This window comes from Schistocerca gregaria, chromosome 2 (genome assembly GCF_023897955.1).
Source record: "Schistocerca gregaria isolate iqSchGreg1 chromosome 2, iqSchGreg1.2, whole genome shotgun sequence".
Classification (NCBI taxonomy): Eukaryota; Metazoa; Arthropoda; class Insecta; order Orthoptera; family Acrididae; genus Schistocerca; species Schistocerca gregaria.
The window spans coordinates 753,555,735-753,575,342 of record NC_064921.1 but is presented as its reverse complement, the minus strand read 5'-3'; the positions used below and the strand labels follow the sequence as shown (position 1 = coordinate 753,575,342).

The 19,608-nt window shown below is 44.2% G+C and overlaps 1 protein-coding gene across 1 annotated transcript in view; it reads right to left on the bottom strand.

Moving 5' to 3' along the window:
* LOC126335960 (uncharacterized) overlaps nucleotides 1-19,608 on the bottom strand; it is a 1,093,560-nt gene that overhangs the window by 64,930 nt on the left and 1,009,022 nt on the right. The window contains exon 28 of the mRNA XM_049999436.1: nucleotides 8,293-8,415. Coding sequence (XP_049855393.1) covers nucleotides 8,293-8,415 — 123 coding nt within the window. The remainder of the gene's footprint in view (nucleotides 1-8,292; nucleotides 8,416-19,608) is intronic.

Below are 19,608 nucleotides of genomic sequence, written 5' to 3'. Positions count from 1 at the left end.
GAATCTTCTCATGAAATTTCAAACACTAGTTTTCTCCTCCGATTGCGAAAACATTCTGTTGGCACCCACCTAGACAGGGAGAAATTATCATCACGATAAAATAAGAGAAATCAGGGCTCGCACAGAAAAATTTAAGTGCTCCTTTTTCCCGCGTGCCGTTCGAGAGTGGAACGGCAGAGAGACAGCTTCAAGGTGGTTCATTGAACCCTCTGTCAGGCACTTTATTGTGAATAGCAAAGTAATCACGTAGATGTAGATGTAGATCATCAACGTACTACTTACCGCGGAGTGCATCCTTCATTGGGCCAAACAGTTGGATGTCGAAAAGTGCGAGATCAGGCAAGTTTTATGAGCTCCTCTCGGTTGCGCAGACTTGTGTGAGGGCTTGCGTTGTCATGAAGAAGGAGAAGGTCGTTTGCATTTTTTTGGCAACGAACACGCTGAAGTCGTTTCCTGAATGTCCTGAGGATAGCACAGTACACTTCCCAGCTGATCATAGCACCGTAAGAGAGGACAACAAAGAGAATAACCCCTTCAGAGTCCATGAAGACCCTCGCCATGGCTTTATCGGGGGAGGGGGGGAGGGGCATGTAGAGAGGGGAGGGGGAGGGGAGGTGCGACTTTGAACTTTTTCGTCAGAGGAGGTGTTGTGGCGTACTCCATAGACTACTGTTCCGTTTCCGGCTCGAAGTAATCAACCCATGTTTCATCGCGTGTGACGATGTTACACAAAAAATTGTCACGATCATCCTCGTAAGGCGCAAGCAATTTCGCACAGATGGTCCTTCGTTTCTCTTTATAGCCTTCTGTTAGATGGCGAGGGACCCAGAGGTTACACACATTTGAGTACCCCAACTGATGGACGGGTGTGTCAGCATTACCAACAAAAACATCCAGTTGAAGCGTTTAACTGTGAACCTTCGATCATCACGAATGAGAGTGTCCGCACGTTCCAGCACTGCAGTAGTCGCAGCTCTGTGCGGCTGGCCGGTACGCGGGACGTCGGACAGGTCTGTGCGTCCTTCTTGCGATGCCTCGCCCAGTGACTCACTGTCCTTTTGTTCCCTGCCAGGTCTCCGTTGACATTCTGCTCTGGTTTTCGGCCAAAGTAAACTCTATGACAGCTCTCTTCTTGGAACCACCTCCGTTACAGACACCACTTTAAAGACTACGACATAGTCACTACCTTTCGGAACTTCAACAAACTATAGTGGCTGAAGCGAAAATATTCCACGATGTTCCACAATAAATTATGCATTTTTTGAACCAGAATTGGCCGAGAAAATAAATTTGTTGAATTAGTTATTGAACGACCCTCGCATGTGTTATAGAAAATTGGAACTCTAAATCGTTTACGTGCACACCGTCGGTTTGTCAATGTACGAAGCTACATTCACATCCGACCATGTCTTCTGTGTGCTTTACTTTTTTTGTCATGGGGTGTAAGTCGATGTAGTACATTAGTCCTCCACCGAACCACATAATTGTGAAGATAGTTATGATGAAAATGTCTTGGTTGTTATTAAACGATAATGTGGTAAACTGTCGAGCTCTCTTAGAAAATCTATGTGTTGTGACTGACAATTCGCAATTTTTCACAAACACAACTTTTATTGATGTAAGTTCACAAGGCTGATGACTGAACATACAAACGAAAGGTAACAATAACGAAAAAAGTCTCCTAATTGAGCCAAACAAAAGTTAACTTCTAGTTTTCCACGAAGGTTCGTGGTAACACACTCACACACTAGTAACAGTCCAATTCCGAGACGACGACGTAATCTCACAACCTTGTCCTCTGTGATGTTATATGGGCTACCTTGGCTCCGGTATAACACTATGAAGACGGAATCAACGTGTTCATTTGCATCTACTATCGTTTATATAAGAAGGCTAGCTGTATTGCACACGTGCTTATTCTTACAGAGAAGCTTTTATTGCTCTAGGAGCGTCAAAACTTCCAAGGTCAGCAAACGCCTTTGGATCCCGAAACAGACGTACCTATTTTTATGTGAACAGCAGCTATCTGTGCGTTCTTCCAATGATCCCAAACTATTCGTTACGCTAGACGCTGTGGGTGGATATGAATCTGGGAACCAGTTAATTTCGCGGCGTAATCAATGTAAAATTCATGGAAGTTTCGGCAATGCCTGGTGCCTAGTTAGCGTCAAGCGGAAACTGTACTGGCATTGGCCTTACGTTAATTGTGTGGAAACTATGGACAACTTAAATCAGGATGATCGGACTAGAATCTAAGCTCACTTCTCTCAGTGCGAATCCGCCAATTGTGTGAGCCACTTTGCCACCTGGCTCAATACGGATTTCGAAGTGGCTCCCTTCGAGTCGATCACCACAACAAACGGGTTCACAATGTCAGTTGTAGAGGCGTGTGTCGACAGGAGATTCGATGATGTCCCAGATGCGAGACAGACTGAGCGCACTTCGACACGTATCCCTATTTTAAATTATGTTTCCGCACTAATTTCGGCGAACAAAGTGTTACACACCCCACTGCAATAGCACACTGGTAGCCTTGGAACACTGTGGATGACGTAGAGCTAGTACGAGACGAGAATGTGTTCATACACCGCTGAAGTAAGCCACGACACTCAACAATGAAGTAGTGTGTATGTGCCAGTTGGTGGTATGGGATCACCGCAACAAGATGGGTCGATGTGGAGACACATCAGAAGAGCAGAAAGGAGCTTTCGTGTTTGGACGTGCCTATGATCACACTTTGAATGGAGTTACCTGATTTGCTGGTGTATCAATGCGAACTGCCTAACGTCGCTACAAGGAATGGAGAACCACTCGCAACCGTTAACACGTCGCAGCAACAGTGGTTGTGAAAAGATCCTAACTTACAGGTACAGCAGACAAGTGCGTTACGCCTTGTAAACGTCATTCGGTTTCAAATCCGACAGGAAGTGCTGCTGTCAGTGAATGCAGCTCCATGTCAACCAGTTTCCGAGTAAACAGCGCGAAGAGAACTGCTTGCAATGAACATTTGAAATCGGGTACCTTGCTAAAGGCCGTTACTCATACCGTCACATTGCAGCAGCCGACTCGATGAGTGTTGTGTGGTCAGGCGAATCGAAATTTTGCCTCTTATCAAATGATGTAAGGCGCCGAACCCCAGGACGGCGCAATGAGGAATTTAACCTGCAGTTTGCGGAGGTATAGTTCGGGCTGGCAGTAGATACGTGATGTTTTGAGTGCGTTTTTCGAACGGTGGGTTGAGCCAACTCACTTCGGTTACTGTGACCATGAACCAGGCAATTAATTTTAACATTCCCGTTGACCATTGTTGCTCTTCCTTCTGTACGTTGACGGTGAGGATATATTACGACAGTCCAGTCTTTCGAGATGACAAAAGTTGTGTTCACAGAGCGGCACACATACTTCCTTGGTTTGAGGAGCACTATGGCATCCTATAACAGCTCGATTGGCCGACCAAATAACCCGATCATAATTCCTTTATAAATCTTTGACAGGGATAGAAGCTGAAGTAATGAATCAAAATTTGTGTCAAGGCTGGATTTGATCCCGATTATCATGCTCTTCTTTTCTTTTCTTCGCATTTTTTGTTCGTTATTGTCCATTGTATTTGGTCGTAGCGGACGTCACATGAAGTTCGTTGTTGATCCCTTCACACAGTTTTTTTATTACAGAGACCAGCCAGCCCTCTACCACCCTGGTAGTGTGGCTAACACAGCAGGGACAACACTAAACCAGTTTTCTCACTAACACAAACATCAATTCACACCGTAGTTCAAAAGTTCAAATGTGTGTGAATTCCTAAGGGACCAAACTACTGAGGTCATCGGTCCATAAACTTACACACTACTTTAATACGCTAAGGACAACACACACACCCATGACCTAGGGAGGACTCGAACTTCCGGCGGGAGGGGCCGCGCAATCCGTGACATGGCGCCTCAAACCGCACGGCCACTCCGCGTGGCTCACACCTCAGTCCATTTTGACTTTTCCCTTCCTAAATTGTCAGAATTACCGAGATTCACCAATTTTGGAACAACACCCCAACTTTGCATGTAATGCGGAAATCTTGTTTGTATCTCAGGCTTAGGTGATCTGTTGATCTGATGGAATTATGAGTCTCAACTTTAATCTTCGATAAGGATAGAGGCCGAAGTAGCGAATTAAAACATGTGCCAAGGTCGAGACTTTAACCCATGTTTGCTGCTTACTAGGCACATGGACTATCCACACACCACTCTGGCATTGTGGCTGACACAGGTGGATAAACGCTACGTACTGGTCTCCCCTTGCATTTCTCAACATGGCGTGGACGTAAACACTGGGCTTTGCTAGCGGTCAATTTGTTACCGCAATCTTATTTTCTGGTTTAACATTCGATGGCTAACCTAGATTTCGGGTTGCGCTGTCACTGCAGCCAAGATTTCAGGGGGAGTCCAACTTTTAACTTTAGCACACAGGTGCACTGACTACCGTTGTCCAATGCCCTCGCTAACACTAGGGTAGTCTATGCAACTGTGTTGTCCACAATGCCTGGATAGTATAATCGGTAGCACATCTACCTAGTAAGCCCGAGACACGGATTCAAGTCCTCGCCGCAGAACAAATTTTAATTCCGTATAGACGACAAAGTTGAGACTCAATATGTCCCCAGGAGGATGTCATTTTCTTAAGAAATGTAAGAAACTACACTCCTGGAAATGGAAAAAAGAACACAGTGACACCGGTGTGTCAGACCCACCATACTTGCTCCGGACACTGCGAGAGGGCTGTACAAGCAATGATCACACGCACGGCACAGCGGACACACCAGGAACCGCGGTGTTGGCCGTCGAATGGCGCTAGCTGCGCAGCATTTGTGCACCGCCGCCGTCAGTGTCAGCCAGTTTGCTGTGGCATACGGAGCTCCATCGCAGTCTTTAACACTGGTAGCATGCCGCGACAGCGTTGACGTGAACCGTATGTGCAGTTGACGGACTCTGAGCGAGGGCGTATAGTGGGCATGCAGGAGGCCGGGTGGACGTACCGCCGAATTGCTCAACACGTGGGGCGTGAGATCTCCACAGTACATCGATGTTGTCGCCAGTGGTCGGCGGAAGGTGCACGTGCCCGTCGACCTGGGACCGGACCGCAGCGACGCACGGATGCACGCCAAGACCGTAGGATCCTACGCAGTGCCGTAGGGGACCGCACCGCCACTTCCCAGCAAATTAGGGACACTGTTGCTCCTGGGGTATCGGCGAGGACCATTCGCAACCGTCTCCATGAAGCTGGGCTACGGTCCCGCACACCGTTAGGCCGTCTTCCGCTCACGCCCCAACATCGTGCAGCCCGCTTCCAGTGGTGTCGCGACAGGCGTGAATGGAGGGACGAATGGAGACGTGTCGTCTTCAGCGATGAGAGTCGCTTCTGCCTTGGTGCCAATGATGGTCGTATGCGTGTTTGGCGCCGTGCAGGTGAGCGCCACAATCAGGACTGCATACGACCGAGGCACACAGGGCCAACATCCGGCATCATGGTGTGGGGAGCGATCTCCTACACTGGCCGTACACCTCTGGTGATCGTCGAGGGGCACTGAATAGTGCACGGTACATCCAAACCGTCATCGAACCCATCTTCTACCATTCCTAGACCGGCAAGGGAACTTCCTGTTCGAACGGGACAATGCACGTCCGCATGTATCCCGTGCCACCCAACGTGCTCTAGAAGGTGTAAGTCAACTACCCTGGCCAGCAAGATCTCCGGATCTGTCCCCCATTGAGCATGTTTGGGACTGGATGAAGCGTCGTCTCACGCGGTCCGCACGTCCAGCACGAACGCTGGTCCAACTGAGGCGCCAGGTGGAAATGGCATGGCAAGCCGTTCCACAGGACTACATCCAGCATCTCTACGATCGTCTCCATGGGAGAATAGCAGCCTGTATTGCTGCGAAAGGTGGATATACACTGTACTAGTGCCGACATTGTGCATGCTCTGTTGCCTGTGTCTATGTGCCTGTGGTTCTGTCAGTGTGATCATGTGATGTATCTGACCCCAGGAATGTGTCAATAAAGTTTCCCCTTCCTGGGACAAAGAATTCACGGTGTTCTATTTCAATTTCCAGGAGTGTATTTGGACTTCAAGTGGAAAGTAGCGATCAACCTGGTCATCAATGAGTTGCTTCAGCTCGGTTGGGTTTAGATGAAGAAACTTGTGGACTCTCTTCGTCGCCGAACTGAGACAATTATCAAGACTACAGACGATGTTACACGGTGATCCTGTGACGTCTGCTGCAGAAGACTAAATTTCTAAAGACCACAAGGAGAGCTTTGCGTCTGTGGTGAACTCCGATACCTCCATCAAATCCGATGGTCCTATTCTCACACACTCGAATATTCCAGTGGGTGAAATGACTGCTCGAGACAAGTAGTAGATCTGAGTTCGAGACCCAGTGCGGCACACAGTAACCATTTGACACGTGATATTCATGAGCCGTGGTGAAAAATTGCTGAAGAGCGCACCGCAGCGCGTTGTGTGAAACAGTCGCTCTCCGTTTCTGGCGGTGGCGCCGCTGTGGCAATCGCAGCGTTGGTGTCTCCCTCTGGTGGGAAAGGGGTAAGGTTGCCTGTTCACGTACATTTCAGGGGGGCTATGAGCTCGTGAGTTTGTCAGTCTGGGTGAGTCTGGAGTCAGTCTGGGGTCGGTCTCTCATTCGGATTCGTGGCGCAGTGAGAGAACTCAACGAGTGGTCGCCTGGTCGGGGGCTTAGTTGCTGCTTCTGAGTCTGCGCGTTAGGCCGCCAGTCTGCTCGAGTTGCTCAGGCAACGGTCATTGGCGGTTGGATCGATCGGTTGGTCGGTCGAACACTGAGACACAAGATGACTCGTCCGCCTTGAGCGTCGGCGCATGTGAGGTCGCCACGTGAGTCCAGCGGGCCCCGCCGTATAGCGAGGGGTAGTGGCTTCGCGGTCGACACGAGAGCAACAGGAGTCAACCCACGACATCGGTCTGGCCGGTGCGAGCTGCGACGCCGTGAGATGGGAGATTGGCACGCCTTCTTCCGTCCGTTGAAGCGGCTGGCAGAGGACGGTTCGGGAGAGCGTTTTGGGTACGCTGCGCCAGGTCTTCGCCAGAAATCGCAGTTTATTAGAAGTTAGGTGATTGGTGATATGTTGTTTCATTTACTTGTAAAATTCTACTTATTTTCTTGGTGAGGTCACCAGCCGCTTTGCTTTGCGGCCGTCCCGCCATTCTTCTCCGTTTGCCCACCCGCGGGAAGGTGGTTATTTATGAGTTGGACGGTCCGTTTTTCCCTTGTGGAGTAGAGGCAGGTTAGAGCAACCTGCGGTTCGGGTTGTTCGGTAATCTCCCTATCAATCTGCCGTACGTTAATACCTGCCTGTGTCACGTTTGCCGGATTCGGTGTGTTACCGAATTTATTGCTTGAAGTGTAACGATCTAATTCCTGAAATATGTTTTTATCTTGTCTATCACCTTGAGAGATGATATGTGTGTACTGTAGAGCATGTTTGGTCAACCTTGCATAATTTTATGTAAGATTGAATTTCATGGGATTTTATTTAAACGGTCATTTTAGTATATAAAGTTGCCACCCTTCCACCGTAAGACCTTTCTTAGAAGTTACAATCAAGTTGCACCTTCGGTGGCAAGTTAATCTTTTAATTTTAGTGACTTTAGTGTTTTGTACCATATCCATCCCTCCTACGTGGTGCATAGTTTGTGTGCCTGTGTGAATTGTTAAAACTTTTACTTTAAGGTAGTCTGGTGTGTTGCAGGTTTGCACCTGCGTAGTCTTTCAGAGGTTGTTGTGAGCGGTCGTGACTACAGTCGTATCAAAAGGGAGCGGCAAGGTTCTCAGCCCGAAGGCTGATACACTCATAAATTCGTTTCTTTCTGCCTGGTGTATAAATTGTAGCTTGATATTTAGAGGGTGCTTTCTGCTTATAATTTTAAATATGTTTCTTAAAAAAAAAAGCTTTTAGGAACAAAATTCCATTTGTTAAAAGCAATTTCATTTTGATTTCATCAGTTACTCCATGACAACTACTTCCAAGCTCACATAGTGTGATTAAATGTGTTAATGTTCTTGATGAATCGCTAGTAAATAAAAAAAGTTAAGAATATTCTTTGAAATTAAATCCACGGGTTAAATTCATGTCTTGCAGTGTCATTAGGCGCCTAGACAAGAGCCTCGTTCTACACACTGTTCACACACTCCACTCCGTGCGGTTAGTAGGGTGTTAGCTGGTGAGTAGCACACACACGGTGTTAGGCGCCCGCGCCCGGCCTTACCGCACGGTCGGCCCCCCGTGACGGAGACGGCGACCACCTGCTTGGCCCAGACCCTCAGCATCGTCTTCAGCAGCTCCTCCAGGTTGCGGCGCAGGGAGGTCCGCCCCGCTGGCGGAGGGTCGGCTGCGCAACCACCGGCAATCAGACTTATCACCTCGGCAGTACGTTGGAGAAGTAACCACAAGCTTTCTGATTTACACAGTCATAAACTGCAGAAACTACAGCTATGGCTTTTGATCGTGTTGAAGAGAATCTCAGCGTGTATAAAATAATGGTTCCGCCTCGACAGTCTGTATTCCGTCAAGCACTAAACAGCCGAAGTAGAGTCATTATTTCATGTATTATCAACAGAGCTGTGACATCGCAAAGTGTAAACTTTCAACTTCAGGCTGTGTCCAGAATCTGGGCAATCCTCCAGAGAAACGACGCTTGGTGCAGGGATTGGCAGTTGACTCTCAACATGAACAAGTGTAACGTATTGCGAATAAATACGACAGAAACCCGTTGTTGTATGATTATACAGTTGATGATGGTGATCGAAAAACCGACTGCTGTTAACAACCGTTTGGTCAAAAAATTGGTTCACATGACTCTGAGCACTATGAGACTTAACATCTGAGGTCATCAGTCTCCCAGAACTTAAAACTACTTAAACCTAACTAACCTAAGCACGTCACACACATCCATGCCCGAGGCAGGATTCGAACCTGCGACCGTAGCGGTCGCACGGTTCCAGACTGAACCGCCTAGAGCTGCTCAGCCACACCGGTCGCCACTGTTTCGTCAGTCGATTGTTTTACATTCAGCTGATTTTTTCAGTCGAGTGAAAATAGTCTCCAGCTAGACAGGTGTATGAATGGCATCTTGGGTTGTCGGGTGTTCTGCCGGATATCAGCGTTGTACTTGCACGATATTTCGGTAGCGTAAATCGTTACCTTCATCAGGTGCGACCTGAGACTACTCCTCGAGTGGACCTGGTCCAGTATTTATGCCACAGGCACCTGATGAAGGTAACGAGTTACGCTACCGAATCGTACAAGTACGACGCTAATATCCGGCAGAACACCCGACAACCCAAGATGTCATTAGATCGCCGGGAAAGCTTGAAGAATTACAGGTGTATGAATGTTTCTCACTCAGTCTCTGGGTTTAAGTGACTTCATTTACGCACTTTTTCAGACTTTCCGGTTAAACGTGGACCACGAATAGGACAAATTTTTAGAGACAAATAATCCGACCTATTTCAAAAAGAAGCGATTAAATTTTTTTTCTAATAATTAAATATTTTCAAAATTTATATATTTAATTACTTAAATATGAATTTTTCGTAGTTAAGTCATTAAAGATGGATTTTTGTTTGGTTTCGAAAGATTAATAACTGGTGCTACATTATAAATTTATGTTTACAATAATAATAATAATAATAATGTCGTGTAACGAGGGCCTCCCGTAGGGTAGACCGCTCGCCTGGTGCAAGTCTTTCGATTTGACGCCACTTCGGTGACTTGCGCGTCCATGGGAGTGGAATCATGATGATTAGGACAACACAACACCCAGTCCCTGAGCAGAGAAAATCTCCGACCTAGCCGGGAATAGAACCAGAGCTGTTAGGATTGACAGTCTGTCAGCTACCTGGGGCGGACTTTACAATAGTGAACACTTATTTTGTTATTTAAATTTATTGAAACTCTGTTTCTCCCTTTCCCGTTAGTTTGCACCTATCACCGATAGTTTTATTTAGATAAATGCCGATGTGAGCTGAACAGAAAGGATAAGAGATAATTTATTGTTAATTGTTTGACATTATCATTTGCTTTTTTAACTTTTGTGGGAATTATCTTCTGTGAGAAATATTCTTTCGTTAATTTTCTTTGAATTTCTTTAATTCGTATAGTTTCATAACATGAATCATCCTTACAGGGATACTGTGTATCACGATGAATGTATCTCGAGGATCACATTTTATTCTGTCGTATGACTGCTTCCATTCCCACGGTGTTGTATATTTCGACATTCTAATCCAGTCCAAAGTTCATTATTAAGTAAATGGCTATTAATAAACATGAACGACAAACTAAACTAAAAGCTACTTACTGGCACTCAATGAAAAGCAGATATCGGAAAGGCAATAACAGCGACTGCAGACGATAACAGAGTACAGTCAACGTAATGATTTAATAATGCCAAAACGCGATCGAATGTTTCCGCTCAGGACCGAATGCGCCGGCATATTTTGCCTGTTTTCGCTCAGTTGCTCCCACAAACTGCTTTCGCTCAAAAGAATGAATGAACAGTCGAACCAACACGTAAAGCTGCAACCTGCTTTCTAGACTGTTATCATTCGGTTGTTCCACTGACTGGTTTCACTCAAAAGAAGAAGTGAATAATTCAAACTTTGTCATGGCTGCCAGTTTCTACGTTACACTATGTTTCAGTATGTTGAACCATTCCGAAGTACAGAAAGCTTCCGACTATTCGGGTTAACGCTGATCTGAGATTGCGTACATAAGCGACAAACACCTATAATCCAAAATACACAAGTTGTTACCAGAAACTGCTGTTTACTGTGTTAACAGACAACTGCACTTCATACGTCTTACTGCCGAAAACCGATAACTTATATACAAAATTACACCTAAAACATACTGTAGATTATGTCACTTGCTTTCAGTTCTCTTTCGGGAAATGATCCTCCATTTCTTTCGGTTTCTGTTTTTCATTTGTTTTTCTCTGAGTGTCAAAATATTTGGTACAGTCAAACAAATTTTGTACTGAATACTCTCATAACAGATCAATGAATTTCAGTGCGTCGGTTTGAATGATAACGGGTAGCTCGCTCCCGGTTTTTAAGCACCATAATTTAAGCACTCGCAGATGTTTTCATCATATATGTTTTCACAACCAAGAATCAATCTCACAAGATCGGTCAGACGAGAAGCAGTGTCATGCTCCTCACATGAAAGTTAGTGTATTCTACACGAAAATGTCCGTTTCAATCATAACGAAATACATCAGGCTTTTTTTTCGAAAAGCGCCGAACTATGTACGCGTAATAGGCATACTGATAGTAGGGAGATTGTTGGGTTAGTGACGTGCACGCCACGTGGGACAGAAGTACGTGGTGCAGCGCCGAAACTTAACAATCGAAGGTGAATGAGTCCGTCTATGGAACACACGGCCTCTGTGATTACATGAGTAGAGAAATGGCTTCCGGTGGCGGCTGTGGAACACAGGATCTCACGGTGATGAGAAACGTACATATAAAAGTCCATACTCAAAGACGACAGTCGCGGCGTACTCGAAAACGAGAATTTGTCTTTGATGGTGTCACTTGTTGGAAATTCCGTGATAGTCAACACGTTTTAAAAGTATTCACCAACCCGAAAGCTAGAGTGGAACTGCTCTGTGTTTGTTAGGTATAGTATTCCGTATGTCACGGCTCTCTACATCATACACACATAAAAAAAGCTTTGCATCACCTCGGTTCCGAGAGTTTACAGAAAACTGGAATAGAGATCAACATAAAAATCATTTCTGCCATTTTATTCCTCACGAAAACCACATATTGCCTGTTGTAGAATCATACAGCGAGACCTTTAGAGGTAATTGTCCAGATATGCTATACACACCGGTACCTATAGTACCCAGTAGCACGTTCTCTTGCATTGGTGCATGCCTGTATTCGTCGTGGCATACTATCCACATGTTCATCAAGGCACTGTTGGTCCAGATTGTCCAATTCCTCAACGGCGATTCGGCGTAGATCCCTCAGAGTGTTTGGTGGGCCACATCGTCCATAAACAGCCCCTTTCACGCTATGCCATGCATGTTCGATAGGGTTCATGTCTGGAGAACATGCTGACGATTCTAGTCGACCGATGACGTTATCCTGAAGGAAGTCATTCACAAGATGTGCACGATAGGGGCGCGATCGTCGTCCATGAAGACGAATGCCGTGCCAGTATGCTACCGACATGGTTGCACTATCAGTCGGAGGATGGCGTCCACGCATCGTACAAACGCTACGGCGCCTTTCATGATCACCAGCGGCTTACGTCGGCCCCACATAATGCCACCCCAAAACAGCTGGGAACCTCCACCTTGCTGCACTTGCTGCACAGTGTGTCTAAGGCGTTCAGCCTGACAGTGTTGCCTCCAAACACGTCTTCGACGATTGTCTGGTTGAAGGCATATGCGACATTCATCGGTGAAGAGAACTTGACACCACTCCTGAACGGTCCATTCGGCAGGTTGTTGGGCCCATCTGTACCGCGCTGCATGGTGTCATGGTTGTAAAGATGGACCTCGCCATGGACGGCGGGAGTGAAGTTGCGCATCATGCTGCCTATTGCGCACAGTTTGAGTCGGAACTCGACGTCCTGTGGCAAAATCATTATTCAACATGGTGGTGTTGCTGTCAGGTTCATAGGTAGCGGTTATCCACTGCAGTAGTAGCCCTTGGGTGGCCTAAGCGAGGCATGTCATCGACAGTTCCTGTCTCTCTGTATGTCCTCCATGTCAAAACAACATCGCTTTGGTTCACTCAGAGACGCCTAGACACTTAACTTGCTGAGAGCCCTCCCTGGCACAAAGTAACAACGCAGACGCGATCGAACCGCGGTATTGACCGTCAAGGCATGGTTGACCTACAGACAACATGAGCCATATACCTGCTTCCTGGTGGAATGACTGGAACTGATCGGCTATCGGACGCCCTCCGTCTAATAGGCTCTGTTCATGCACGGCTGTTTACACATTTGGGCGGCTTTAGTGACATCTCTGAACAGTAAAAAGGAATGCGTCTGTGATACAATATCCACAGTCAACGTCTATCTTCAGGATTTCTGGGAACCGGGATGAAGCAAAACTTTTTTTGGTATATGTGTTTACTAGGGGACCAACAATTTAATGTGTAATAGGAACCATGGAGATATAGATTGCGTGAACGAGATGTCAAATGACGATAAAGTCTCAGAAGTAGAAATAGGACACGCACTCTGAGGGAACCGTACAAAAGTAATTATGCATGTAGGTAGTTCGTCTATAGGTTTTGCTGAGTGAAGTTGCATTAAGCTACGTGACAAAAATGGCGGTATCTTTTGACTGAGTTAACTTAGAAGCTTCAAAGTTTTACACCGCCAAGAGGTCGTAGACATCAGTGTTTAACTCAAAATTTTAACTTGACAGCTCTTCCCGTTCTTCAGAAAAATTCGTTTTAAAGAAGCGAGACAGGCAGAGAGACGGACAATTAACGACGAAAAATATTTTTATGTGAAATAATTGCAAATGACCAATTTTCGGATTTTTTCCTTTCCATGGAAGCCAAGCTTCTTGCCCAGTTTCATGACTCTGGGTCAATGGGAAACAGCCTATGGGTTTTGATGAATGAGTTTTCGAGTATAAAAAATACGTGACATTAATGGCAGTATCTTTTGAATGCATTGACTTAACAGCGTAAATGTTTTTCCGTAGACCTCAGTAATTGACGTACGGTCCACCTGCTTAGCTGGGTGGTAACGTGTTCACTTCCCATGGAAGCGGGCCCGCGTTCGATTCCCGGCCGGGTTGGAGATTTTCTCCGCTCGGGAACTGGGTGTTGTGTTGTCCTCATTATCTTTCACTCTCATTACCGGCGGACAAGTCGCCCAGTGTGGCGTCGAATGAAATAAGACTCGCACTTGGCGGCCGGACTTCTCCGGATGGGGCCTCCCGACCAGCGATGCCATACCCTCATTTAATTTCCATTGACATACGAGTAAATCTCAGTTTGATAACTCTGCCCGTTCCTGAGGAAAGGGGGTCGTAATAATCGGACAGAGAGGCGGACAACAGAGCGATCCTGTAGGGGTTCCGTTTTTACCGACTGACGTATGGAATCCTAAAAAGTATGACTGGATGAGCGAAGGAAATATTTTATTCGGTGGAGAATATGTGATACGTTGACCATACATGAGAAAACTATGTACTGGACCGGCATTCTTACCAGGATCCCTGCCTTCTACTGGCAATGTGCTACCTACGACTTAATTTTTCTTGTAATATTTTATAGAGCTTAAATAAATTGAGTTACCCTGCGTACAAAGCTTAACAGTTATCAAAACATCTCCGACTTGTTAGTATTATATAGATGAGGAACTTTTTTTTTTAAAAAAAAGTAACAACTCCAGCTGATATTTTTGAAACCGCAAAAATTTAATTTTTCGAACAGTACCCTAATTTTAATTTGTTGCTGTAGATCATTTTCTCTCTCCTATGTTCGTGCATTATTTGAACGGTTTTTAGATATACACTGGAGAAATTAAACTACAGAACTGAAGCGCTTACCACAGCATGTACGTTACCCTAAAAAATCGCGTGTACTACAAGACAGTGGCTATGTGATACTTATTTTGATGATCTGGGCGATTTGATCAAATTTTTTTGTATGTGAAAGTGACCTGTCCAAATTCTGTGTACTCTGTGTGCGGTAGGATTAAGGGATAAAATACATTTCGGAACGTCTCACGCACCGAGTCAAAGCTTCCAACTTGTCAATCAGGGGCTACTCCCTTTGGAGCTGTCAGTCAGTCCGTGAGTCATACTTGCATAGCGTGAATGGAAACGCTAGTAGAGACCCGGGTTGGAATCTTTATCTGGTACATACTTCAAGTTCATCATGTGTGATCAATGTTAGGATCGATATGGAATTCAAGTCAGAACCTTTGAATTTATTGTCTGATACACAACAGGCCTCTGACACCTATGTTATGTAATTTCTGAAAAAAATTCAAAAGTTAAGCTTAACCGTGAGAAACATGTTGTTTCACCTATTGAGGGCTACAGTAAGGAAACTTTAAACGGTCCAAATTTATGACACAATAATAGTGGCATTTGTTTAGAAAGAAGCATTAAGCCCTTGGCCTACAACCACGAGTGAGGATCGTGGTAAGGAAGTTAGGCTATAAGCAACAAGCACGAGCATAAAAATGGAAATGCCGTGTGGCTAGGGCCTCCCGTCGCGTAGACCGTTCGCCTGGTGCAGGTCTTTCTAGTTGAAGCCACTTCGGCGACTTGCGTGTCGAAGGGGATGGAATGTTGATGATAAGGACAACACAACACCCAGTTCCTGAGCGGAGAAAATCTCCGACCCATCCAGGAATCGAACGCGGGCAGTCGCGCTGACCACTTAGCTACCAGGGGCGGACAAGACGAAGATGGCTCGTGGTACGTCACTCGTGACAAAGGACGACAACACAGTTTGGGAGTCGCGGTTCAACAATTCTCAATATTCTATTAAGTGATAAAAGTTCTGCTGTCGAACTAGAGAATCATTCAGAGGAAGAACTTCAGGAACGTTGTGATAAGGATCTGTCTGTTTCTTCAATGAAGTACTGAAAGTGTCTGTCAAAATCGAATGTGTCCTGAGTGGTGATAAGAAAAATGTAGTTATTGTACCTATCGGGTGGAATTTATATGCGCAAATTTAAATCTTGAATTTAGTTTTATTTGGAAATTTATCTGCTACAGACTGTATAATTTTTTAGAACGTAAAATTCAGTGCTCTAACAGTCTATCTGTGTGTACTATTTAAAAGAACCACACAAAATTACGTGGTATTGTGTGATAAATAGTAAAATTCTGCTGGCTTTGTATAGTGCTATAAAATAAACTAGAAGCATTTAAACAACACTTAAGTTATTGTGAAAATAAATTTTATATTGATAAATTAAATATTTCAATTTTGCCTTAAATCTCGGCTTAAACATAGAGGTCCCAGAGACCCCACTTCGTGGTATACGTTACAGAAAAGTCATGCCGGTAGAGTTTGTTAAGGTAAAATTAAAAAAAAAGGGGGAATGCACAATGAGACGCTGAAATGGCATATTAGCGTTAAATTGTAAGGATAAACGAGCCGTCCATATCATTTTTATAAAGCACGAAAGAAAACGGAAGTGAACGAAGTTCTCCTTTCGAAGGAAAATGTATTGTTGGTTACAGCAAGGGAATGACTGTTATTCAGCGCCAAGATAAGATAGTATCGGGTATCCTTGTTATGAGGAAATACTTGGAAGCGAACCGAAAAGTGTATTTTGCATATTTGATTTAGCACTTAAAAAATGGTTCAAATGGCTCTGAGCACTATGGGATTTAACTTCTGAGGTCATCAGTCCCCTAGAACTCAGAACTACTTAAACATAACTAACCTAAGGACATCACAAATATCCATGCCCGAGGCAGGATGCGAACCTGCGGTCGTAGCGGCAGCGCGGTTCCAGACTGTAGCGCCTACAACCGCTCGGCCACTCCGGCCGACATTTAGCACTTCATAATGCATATATTCTATATAACGCAAAAATATGAAAAAGAAACAGAAACATGCCGAGTATAAGAAAGACTTCAAACACCGGAATAATTATTACAAAACGTGCCGTCACAAGTTTAGATTGGCGAGGACCATTACCGACGGGACATATACCGATGACACAACATTGAGGCCACATTGTGAAACTTAAGCTCCTCCAACAAGAGCTTGCAAACTACGTGCAAAAAATAAGGAACGGAGAGAAACATCTCGAGAATGCAAAAACTTTCGGGTTCCGTTTAAATAAACATCACTGTTTCGAAAAATTTCATACAGTAGAAGATTACTAATAGTCTGCAAGTACTCTCAAAACAATTTATGTAAAGGATTTCATCTTACTTTCGGCTGTTAGAACTTTATTTTGCGATTTTGATTTCGGCATTAAGCTACTTACAAGCGTCTATAAAACATAATGGAGCGTAATGAGGACAATTTACAGTCTCATCAACAGTTGGTACAACCAGTTATGTAGTTTTTTTGAAGCTCATATACCGTACTTACAAGATTAAGACATACGGACAGAGATAACAACGTAATGTGCTCACTGCATGAACAACGGAATCATTCCATTAGAACAGAACGAAATTAATGGAGAGTTGTAGTTACTAAAACATTTAGTAACAAATAACGGCTACAATACTGATAAGACAGACAAAATGTATAGTACCGTATTACATAACAAAAGCAACAATGTAGATAAGGAAATAACATCAACAAGAGAAACAGAACCAGAAAAACTAAATTCATTGCTTCACGTTATAATGGTGCATTATCAGACAGAATAACTGACAATTTTCGTGAAAGAAATGTACGAATTTCGTGAAAGCAATGTACGAATCAGGTTCCGCAAGAACAACAAAGTAGGAACAATAATCAGACACACAGCCCACAAAACAAAATGATTTATACAATCGGGGTTTTATAAAATCAAATTTGTTGAATGTGAAAATTTCTGTGTGTGACAAACAGGTAGATTCTGCTTGATGTCTGTTCTTTCGGAGACGTGCGAAAGAACGGACAGCACGAATTCACATAAACAAGCAGATGTTTCACCACGAAATTCAGAGAGCACAAAAACATAAGCGAGCACTGTAATTCTTCTTCACTGCAGATCTACGAAACTGTAATCATAACACCAGCAGCATCGAGGAATATGTAAAGGCACTACACAGGATAGAGAAAGAAAGGTTAATGGACGCTCCGGAAGAAACTGAAATTTATAGCGCCTTCATAGAAAAACCACAATACGTACTCTCAACTGTTTCACACATTTACTCTACGTAAGTGCTCACTTGTAATTTTGCGATATATACAAAACACTTAAAATGGCAGCACATAAAATGGAATATTGACCAGTATAGCTGACTAATTGTTCTTTGATGTACAGTTGTGTAAATTACGCTGTTATTTCTGCCCTATATATAAAAACGTTGTAAGTGCGTTATACGACCGTCAATAAACTACAAATCTGTACCTATTGTTTATACCACTGTACATTATCCTCATTACCTTCTGTTATGTTTTGTGTATGCCTGAAAATGGCTTAGTGCCTAAATTGCATTCGCAAAAGGTACTTCTAACAGCTGAAAGCAAGATGAAATCTTTTTAAAAAATATATAGGAGCTGTGGACCCATACTGCAAGAAAATAATGTATTTAAACTGAGTATTAATTTATAAATTGTCACTGATACTGTCAAATTCTGAAGGTGGCAGGGGTAAAATACAGAGAGCGAAAGGCTATTTACAATTTGTACAGAAACCAGATGGCAGTTATAAGAGTCGAGGGGCATGAAAGGGAAGCAGTGGTTGGGTGAGATCGGGTTGTAGCCTATCCCCCATGTTATGCAATGTGTATATTCTGCAAGCAGTAAGAGAAACAAAAGAAAAAAAATTCGGAGTAGGAATTAACATCCATGGAGAAGAAGTAAAAACTTTAAGGTTCACTGATGACATTGTAATTCTGTCAGAGACAGCAAAGGACGTGGAAGAGCAGCTGAACGGAATGGACTGTGTCTTGAAAGGAGGATATAAGATGAACATCAACAAAAGCAAAACGAGGATAATGGAATATAGTTTAATTAAATCGGGTAACGCTGCAGGAATTAGATTAGGAAATGAGATGCTTAAAGTAGTACATGAGTTTTACTATTTGGGGAGCAAAGTAACTGATGACGATGGAAGTAGAGAGGATATAAAATGTAGACTGGCAATGGCAAGAAAGCGTTTCTGAAGAAGAAAAACTTGTTAACATCTAGTATAGATGTAAGTTTCTGAAAGTATTTGTATGGAGTGTAGCTATGTATGGAAGTGAATCGTGGACGATAAATAGTTTGGACAAGAAGAGAATAGAAGCTTTCGAAATGTGGTGCTACAGAAGAATGCTGAAGATTAGATGGGTAGATCACATAACTAACGAGGAGGTATTGAACAGAATTGGAGAGAAGAGGAATTTGTGGCACAACTTGACTAGAAGAGGGGATCGGATCGGTTGGTAGGAAATGTTCTGAGGCATCAACGGATCACCAATTTAGCATTGGAGGACAGCACTGAGGGTAAAAATCGTAGAGGGAGACCAAGAGATGAATACACTAAACAATTCAGAAGGATGTAGATTGCAGTAGGCACTGGGAGATGAAGAAGCTTGCACAGGATAGAGTAGCATGGAGAGCTGCATCGAACCAATGTCTGGACTGAAGACCACAACAACAACAACAACTGATACATTATCCACTTGCAAATAAGAAATCTTTTTTTCATTAATGAATCGGTCATACTTACTTCGCAGACATCTTAAAATTATTGGTTTTGCCAACATTGTTGTTTATTGTTTCACAGTTGGTATCGGTGCGCGCAAATACACATGTCATACGTAACGTATATTCTCCGCAGGGTCGAGTACATGCATGAACAGCTCAATGGCTCGAAGCGCGACCGATCTTCTCGCTTACTATGGCCCGAGCAGTTTGGAGATAGC